Below are 9,073 nucleotides of genomic sequence, written 5' to 3'. Positions count from 1 at the left end.
AGGAGAACAGCACAGAACCGATCACAAGAGGAACAGCCACATTCATCCATGAGAGTCTGGCAATCAAAGAGTCACCACTGATGGGATTTTCGGCTTCAGAGCCACACCTCATCTGCTAGACTCCCAGCAGTAACAGGTGACTCATACTTCACGCACCTCTTTCTGTAGGTTACTCAGTTTTAATTCATGTCTTGAGGGAGTGCATCTGATTGGTGGAAACTAAATACATCCTACATTGCTAGGGAATCTGGGAGTTTGTAGATTTTTAGGTCCTCAAGAAGGACCTAAAGCACAGGAAAACTCACCAGATGGTGGATGAAACAGATTGTGGGCACACCTGGTTGCCAAATTCTCTGTGAGCTGCACACTGACCTCTAATGGCAAAGCCCTGGTACACTGATGAGGAGGTCTGTCTAACAGGACTGGCAAATTAAAGGCCAGAAAGCCCACACCAATCAAACACATGGAAAAGTTTCAAGACTGCAATTTATAATTAACACACACACAGATACACAAACCCATAGCCAGTTACCTGCTGTTCTCAAGGCTATCGTGCTCATGTCTTTTTTTTTTTTTTACATATTTATTTTTTATTGAGATATAGTTGACATATAACATCATATTAGTTTCAGGTATATGACATAGTGATTTGATATTTATATATATTGCAAAATGATCATCACAACAAGTCTAGTTAGTATCTGTTACCACAGTTACAGTTTTTTTTCTTGTGGTAAGAACTTTTAAGATCTCCTCTCTTAGCGACTATAAAATGTACAATACAATATTGTTAACTATAAGTCCTATGACCTAGGACTTATTTATTTCATAACTGGAAGTTTGTACCTTTTGATCCCCTTCACCCTTTTTGCCCATCCGCCCCCCCCCATCCCCTACCTCTGGCAACCATGAATTTGTTCTCTGCATCTATGAGTTTGGGCTTTTGTTTTTAAAAATATCGAATGCTTCATGAATTTGCACATCATCCTTGTGCAGGTATCATGCTAATCTCAGTATCATTCTAGTTTTAGTACCTGTGCTCTGATGTGAACACTCATTTCTTTTCAAATAATGAGAAAGTCATATACCACATCTGACTTTCAAAAGACCTCAGAATGAAATCATTTTTGGGAGAGTGTGTTTCCCAAGTCAGAGGCCCACAGGCCCCAGCACTCAGACTTTCTGTCCTACTTGGGAGAAGACAAGGGTACCTACTATCCCACTGGGTCATGCCCATGTTGTTCATTTCACTTGCTAATTGAGAAGCAGCTAAAAATCTATTCCCGTGGGGTAAAAGCACCACAGAAGCCTGTCCAAGGTGAAGAGGAATGGCCTGAGCTTTGAAAGTGAACAGAACACAGGAGAATTAATGAATCAAAGTCAATGCTCTCAGATATCTTAGATATTAACAGTTTTAATCTTCTTATTTTCTAGATATTGGGATGTGGGCTTGAAGGATGAAAGTGACTTTCCCAGCTTACTGTTCCTAGAAATCATGTCTCCATGTCTCTGAATCTCAGTCCCATGATGCGCCTTCCAGAAAAGCGTGGTAGATGCTCTAATGCCCTGTCCACCCTCCATTGCCTGTTACAGTAATCCATAATTCCTCCCATCTTTCACACCCCCACAGGTTCCTCAGACATCCTGCTTTCCTCTGTCAGCCCTATCCCCATGTTCTGATGGGGATTGGTTTTCTTAGTGTCTTCTGACTCACCATTTTTTTTTTTAAAAGATTTTATATATCTGAGAGAGAAAGAGAAAGAGAGAGAGCACAAGCAGGGGGAGAAGCAGAAGGAGAGGGAAAAGCAGGCTCCCCGCTGAGCAGGGAGCCCAATTGGGATCTCCATCCCAGGATCCCGGGATCATGACCTGAAGTGAAGGCAGACACTTAACTGACTGAGCCACCCAGGTGCCCCTCACCTTTTCTTCATTATCCTCTTTCCTCTCCTTCTAAACACTGCTATACTGTAAAAGGATGAAATAAACATGAGAGTCTTTTGGGGATTTTCTTCTGGGTGTAATTGCAGAGTATGCCTGTCCTTTTGGCTCTTTATTTTTGGAATAAAGAGGAACAGGATCAATAACATCCACTCTGCAGCAAGTGAAAGTTACAAATTCTCAAAATTTTTCTATGAATGATGGCAGTTTAAAAATACCCTTGCTAAAATTGGGTTAAATATATCAAAGTATATGATCTTTTAATATGCAGTAATAGTAGCTACCCACTTCCTTCAGATGGATATTTTATAGTTCCCATTTGTATTTTTTTATTATCTGTAAGTCTTAGGGAACATTGGGCTTACAGATATAGAATCAAGTAAGGCATTAATAAATGACTAGTAGCAATAAATGTTTCAAAAAAGTTTTTAATAAGAATATACATTTATCAGTAACATTAAAAAATTCTGAAAACCAGAAAAAAATTATCTCCAAAGGAAGTCCTGTTTAATTCCACAGATATTTATGGAGTACCACCACCGCTAAAGGAACAGTGAAGTATACAAATGGTAGAAAAAGGGTAGAACACAATCCCTTTATACAAAGAACATACAATTTTTATGAGCAGCAAGACACTCTTCCTAGATGTAATTTATCTCCTGATAATAAATCAAGTGAGTCTAATAAATGTTAGCCGTGGCACTAGATGCTGGGAATTCAAGGATAAATTGCATATTCTCCACTCCCAAAGCACTCACAATGACTGAAATTTTTTCCATTCAGATGAAGACATAAATTTATAAACTACCAGTGGGTTTCAAAACAATAAGACAGCCATCTCAGTGCAAGTCCCTAGTAAAATTCTGGAAACATGTGATTGAACAGATAATTTATAGGCATTTTGGAAAGCCTGGTGATTACTAAGAAGAGCCCATATGAAGTGACCCAAGATAAATCATGCCAAACGCACTTTATTTTTAAGATTTATTTATTTATTTGACAGACAGAGATCACAAGCAGGCAGAGAGGCAGGCAGAGAGAAAGAAGGGGGGGAAGCAGGCTCCCCACTGAGCAGAGAGCCCATTGTGGGGCTCGATCCCAGGACCCCGGGACCATGACCTGAGCTGAAGGCAGATGCTTTAACCCACTGAGCTACCCAGGTGCCCCACACTTTACTTTTAAAATAAAGCTTTTCAATGGTTAGATTTATATCACTATGCTAGTGTATTTTGATCATATGAGAAGATCTGATAGACTTTCCATGGTATTCTTGGAGAGATGGTTTATTACAGATTGGATGGTGAATTTTTTTTTTAAAGATTTTATTTATTTTATTTGACAGACAGAGATTACAAGTAGGCAGAGAGGCAGGCAGAGAGAGAGAGGAGGAAGCAGGCTCCCTGCTGAACAGAGAGTCCGATGCGGGGCTCGATCCCAGGACCCTGGGATCATGACCTGAGCCGAAGGTAGAGGCTTTAACCCACTGAGCCACCCAGGTGCCCCGATGGTGAATTTAAAAAAAAAAAAGATTTTATTTATTTATTTGACAGAAATCACAAGTAGGCAGAGAGAGGGAGAAGCAGGCTCCCTGCTGAGCAGAGAGCCCAACGCAGGGCTCGATCCCAGGACCCTGAGATCATGACCTGAGCTGAAGGCAGAGGCCTAATCCTCTGAGCCACCCAGGCACCCTGAATTGGTTATTTTTTGATGCAAAATATACCATTTGAACCTTAATGACTTACAATATCTATCATTTTATTTGTCCATGTTTCTGTGGGTCAGCATTTTAGCTAGTTCAGCTGGGTAGTTCTTTTGCTGGAATCACCAATGTGACTGCATCATCTGATGGATCAGCTGGGGTTGGTCTAGGGAACCTTCTTGATAGCCTATCTCTAGGTGTTATCCTAGCCCCGACTTCATGTGGCAGTCGCTGGGCAGCAAGAGGGGACAGATACCAAAAGAGTAAGTATAAGCTTCTGCTTGCAATATATTTGCTAATGTCCCATTGGCCAAAGCAAGTCACATAACCATGGGGGAAAGGGGCCACACAGAGGCATGGATCCACTGGAGGGGGGGGTCATAATTGTGACAGTGTACCACCAGTGGTATTTACTGAGCATATTTCTAGCTGGCTGGACAACAATTCCCAAGTAGGAGGACTATAGATGTTCATTTGTATTTTGTTCTGGATATTGGTTAATGATTTGGACAAAGGAAATGAAATATGATTGTAATTTTGATCATGTCATAAAACTATGATGAATAAAATCCTGAAGATGACTGTGGCAGTTTGGATCACTTGGCCCAAACCAATGAAAAAAAAAACCCAATATATCAGTGTTAGATGAAAAGTCCTACAGGGGCATCTGGGTGGCTCATTTGTTTAAGTGTCTGACTCTTGATTTCAGCTCAGGTCATTATCTCAGGGTGGTGAGATTGAGCCCCATGTTGGACTGGTGAGCTGGGTGTGAAGCCTGCTTATGATTTTCTCTCTCCCTCTGCTCTTCCACCCCTACCCCCACTTACATGTGCATGCTCTCTCTCAAAAAAAATGTCCTACATATATATTAGTAAAATAAATTATGATCAGGCAAAATTGAAAGTCAAATGAAATGATATGGAGATTTTATTTGATACCAAATTTATGAGAGGCTAAAATGATCAAGGTGAATTGATAGAAACGTAGTTCATAGGTCATGAAAAGTAACAGTTCCCCAGAACAAGATATTCCCACTGCATTGTGTTTATCTCTGGGTGAAAATTTGTAGAAGGATATGGAGCTAGGGAAAGTTTAGAAGGTGACTGGTGTGTGAGCATTTAAATATGATCTCTTGGAGAGAAAACTGATGGAATATTTGCTCTAGAGAAAAGAAGACTAAAGACTTAAAGAATATACAAAATCTGTTCTAGTACTTGGAAGAACTGTCAAGGAGAAGAAATCTCCAGAGGGCCAAAATAGGATCAGTGGGAGGAAGTTGCCTGTAGATGGATTTTAGCTCAAACAAGTATGTGGTATTTTGACAACCAGAGTTGTCCAACAAGGAATATGGTGTCTTACAAGTGAATGATCTTTCTCCTTGGAAGCTCAAGCAGAGTCTGGAACACTGAGGTGCTGTAGAAGGGATTCTTGGGGAGTCAAGATTCAACACTTCTTTTCCTATATTTTCATTTGTTAAATTAAATAACATTTTCCTCCATTACTATTACCCTTTTTATCGCTACGGTGCTCTTTAAAAGTCACAAACACTGATTTTGTATCCTGCTACATTACTGAATGGCTGTATGAGTTCTGGTAGTTTGGGTGTGGAGTCTTTTGGGTTTTCCATATAAAGTATCATGTCATCTGTGAAGAGCAAAAGTTTGACTTCTTTGCCAATTTGAATACCTTTTATTTCTTTTTGTTGTCTGGTTGGTGTTGCTAGGACTTCTATTACTATGTTGAGTACTAGACTAGGACTAGGACTTCTAGTACTATGTTCATAGTGGTGAGAGTGGACATCCTTGTCATGTTCCTGATCTCAGACAGCCTTCAAATTGAGAATGATATTCACTGTGGGTTTTTCATAGATAGATTTTATGAAGTTGAGGAATGTTCCCTCTATCTCTATAATTTGGAGAGTTTTGATCAGGAATGGATGCTATATTTTGTCAAATGATTTTCCTGCATCAATGAAGAGGACCATGTGGTTCTTCTCTCTTCTCTTATTGATTTGTTCTCTCAAATTGATTGATTTGCGAATGTTGAACAACCTTTGCATCCCAGGGATAAATCCTACCTGGTTGTGGTGGATAATCTTTTTAATGTACTGTGGGATCCTATTAGCTAGGATCTTGTTGAGAATCTTGGCACCCATTTTCATCAAGGATATTGTCTGAAATTCTCTTTTTTGATAAGGCAAAGGAAACAAAAGTGAAATGAATTTTTGGGACTTCATCAAGATAAAAGGCTTCTGCACAGCAAAGGAAACAGTCAACAAAACAAAGAGGCAACCCATGGAATGGGAGAAGATATTAGCAAATGACCCTACAAACAAAGGTCAACAAAGATCAATAAAGAACTCTTCAAACTCAATAAAGATCAATAAAGAACTCTTCAAACTCAACACCCAAAAAACAGATAATCATGTCAAAAAATAGGCAGAAGACATGAACAGACACTTCTCCAAAGAAGACCTACAGATGACTAACAGACCATCATCGCTAGCCATCAGGGAAATTCAAATCAAAACCACATTGAGATATCACCTTACACCAGTTAGAATGGCCAAAATCAACAGGAGAGGAAACAACAAGTGTTGGAGAGGATGTGAAGAAAGGGGAACCCTCTTACACTGTTGGTGGGAATGCAAGTTGGTGCAGTCACTTTGGAAAACAGTATGGAGATTCCTCAAAAAATTAAAAATAGAGCTACCCTATGACCCTGCAATTGCACTACTGGGTATTTACCCCAAAGATACAGATGTAGTGAAAAGAAGGGCCACATGTGCCCCAATGTTCACAGCAGCAATGGCTACAATCACCAAGCTGTGGAAAGAGCCAAGATGCCCTTCAACAGATGAATGAATAAAGAAGATGTGGTCCATATACACAATGGAATATTATGCAGCCATCAGAAAGGACAATTACCCAACTTTTGTATCAACATGGATGGGACTGGATGAGATTCTGTTGAGTGAAATAAGTCAAGCAGAGAAAGTCAATTATTCCATGGTTTCACTTGCTTGTGGAGCATAAGGAATAACATGGAGGACATTAGGAGAAGGAAAGGAAAAGTGAGCTGGGGTAAATTGGAAGGGGAGATGAAGCGCGAGAGACTGGACTGTGAGAAACAAACTGAGGGTTTTGGAGGGAGGGCGGTGGGGGGATGGGTGGGCATGGTGGTGGGGATGGAGCAGGGCACATATTGCATGGAACACTGGGTGTGGTGTATAAACAGTGAATCTTAGAACACTGAAAAAAAGATAAAAGTAAATAAAGATGTGGAAAGAAAAGAAAGAAAAAGAAAAAGTCATGAACAGAATCATGAGTTTTCATTTTGGTTAACAAAACAAAAATATGTAAAAAAAAAAAAGAAGAAAAGAAAAGACAAAGGTCCCCCTTCCTTTGGCCAACTGAAAAGCCTCCTCTCTCTCTCTTTCTCTTGCCATTCAGAGCCTCCTCAGCCAATATTATTGTGTGAAGATAACTTAGTATTTAGATATTTATTTATTTATTATTTATTTTATTTATTTATTTTTTATTTTTTAGAGGGAGAGAGATAGGGAGGGGAGGGGCAGAAATAGAGGGAGAGAATCTTAAGCAGGTTCCATGTTGCAGGCTCAATCTCATGACCCTGAAACCCTGACCTGAGCCAAAATCAAGAGTCAGATGCTTAACTGATTGAGCCGCCCATGTACCTCTAGATTTTTAAATACTTGTGCTGTCATCCTGGATATATCTTTTTTAGTCATTTTTGTTTCCTTTTCTAAAACATGAAGACAATGGTTCTTACTATGGGCTAAGTGAGATAACCCGCAGGAAGTGCCTAGCAGATAGCAGGTGTCCAATAAGTGTTGATGCTTGTCCATCCATGCCCAGGACATCAGGCTACCCTCCATGATACAGCTTTATTTCCATTACACAGTAGCATTCATCTCTTCCAGTGATCCTAGAATAGTGAGCCATGCTTCAATTTGCTGAGGACATTCCTGGCTCACATTGTCTCAGCATAGTTATTAATAGCATCCCACTCATTCTCTAACATCCAATTTCAACATGTCATGGGATCATCCTACCTAGAACTTCCTCAGTGCCTTCCTTAGGGCATCTTTCAGTTCCTTGTTCCTTATACTGTAGATCAAGGGGTTTAGAATGGGAGTGATGAAGGTGTAGACCACGGACACCATCCGGCCCATCTCAGGAGAGTAGCTGGAACTGGGGGACAAGTATATAAAGCTGGTGCAGCCATACTGCAGGAAGACCACTAAGATATGAGAGGAGCAGGTGGAGAAGGCTCGGTGGCGCCCTTCCGCTGACCGGATCTGTAGAATGGCTGCCACAATGAAGACATAGGAGATGGAGATTAATGACAGGGGGATGCTTAGGACGATGAAGCTGATGATATACAGGGCAGTCTCATGAATGTGTGTGTCTGCACAGGCCAGGCGCATGACTGCAGGCATGTCACAGTAGAAGTGGTAGATCTCATTGTTGTTGCAGAATGGGAGATGGAAGATTAAAACAGTCAGTGGCAGCGAAAGCAGGAACCCTAGCACCAGGGACCCTACTATCAGCTCCACACACAAGGGCCAGCTCATGATGCAGGTGTATCTTAAAGGGTAACAGATTGCCACGAACCGGTCATAAGCCATGACTGCAAGCAGGACACAATCAGCTCCACCCAAAAAGACGAAGAAAAACATCTGGGTCCCACATCCATGGATGGAAACAGGAGTTTTGCCCATTGAGAGGAGGTTTGCCAAGGCCAGGGGGGCAATAGCAGATGTATAGAAGATTTCCAGAACTGCCAGGTTAGCCAGGAAGAAGTACATGGGGATGTGGAGGGAGTGGTTGATCTGGACAAGGACCGCAACAGTGGTGTTTCCACTGAGGCTGGTCAGGTACATCACCAGGAAGGCCACAAAAATCCCCATCTGGATCTTAGGGTCAGTGGAGAATGGACGAAAGAAGAACTGTATCTTTGAAGTTTTATTTATTTCTTCCATGGGTAGTGTATTTGATCTGGGAAAAGGAAAACTGGCATGCATCTCTAGGCCGCTCCCATGCCATACGATGCATTTGCACTCCCCTGTCATTGTTAGAGCACTTTCTGAGGTACCTCAGCGATTATGTGCACACACTTTCATGTTGGTGCAGATCATGGAACGTTATAATGCACGCGTTTGGCACCCCTCACCTTTCCAACTCTACCCTCAAATACAAAGCCTGAGAAATCCTCAGCAGTGGGGATTTGGATGCTCTTTGCTTTGATTTTGGTGCCTAGCACAGTGTCTGATATAGAAAGCTTTCCAACTGGTAGTTGCTGAACGAATTAATGAGTAAAGACAATCTAAAGTTCAAAGTTACAAAATAGGTAAAATAGGGCTTTAGTTCATTATGTGAAACTTGAAACAAAAATGTCTTAGGAAACTTTCAT

At 41.0% G+C, this 9,073-nt stretch overlaps 1 protein-coding gene across 1 annotated transcript; it reads right to left on the bottom strand.

Annotated features, from left to right (window-relative positions):
• Positions 1-7,712: 7,712 nt before the first annotated feature.
• LOC111150293 (olfactory receptor 10V1) lies at positions 7,713-8,642 on the bottom strand. Its single transcript, XM_022507744.1, has one exon. The coding sequence runs from the start codon at positions 8,640-8,642 to the stop codon at positions 7,713-7,715; it is 930 nt and encodes a 309-aa protein (XP_022363452.1).
• Between the last annotated feature and the right edge of the window lie 431 nt (positions 8,643-9,073).

This window comes from Enhydra lutris, unplaced genomic scaffold (genome assembly GCF_002288905.1).
Source record: "Enhydra lutris kenyoni isolate GAN:26980312 unplaced genomic scaffold, ASM228890v2 scaffoldscaffold22, whole genome shotgun sequence".
Classification (NCBI taxonomy): domain Eukaryota; kingdom Metazoa; phylum Chordata; class Mammalia; order Carnivora; family Mustelidae; genus Enhydra; species Enhydra lutris.
The sequence above is the reverse complement of the archived record's forward strand: the minus strand, read 5'-3'. Positions and strand labels throughout refer to the sequence as shown.

Excerpts from the sequence above, each read along its gene's own strand:
- LOC111150293 (XM_022507744.1), bottom strand. The coding sequence starts at position 8,642 with ATGGAAGAAATAAATAAAACTTCAAAGATACAGTTCTTCTTTCGTCCA.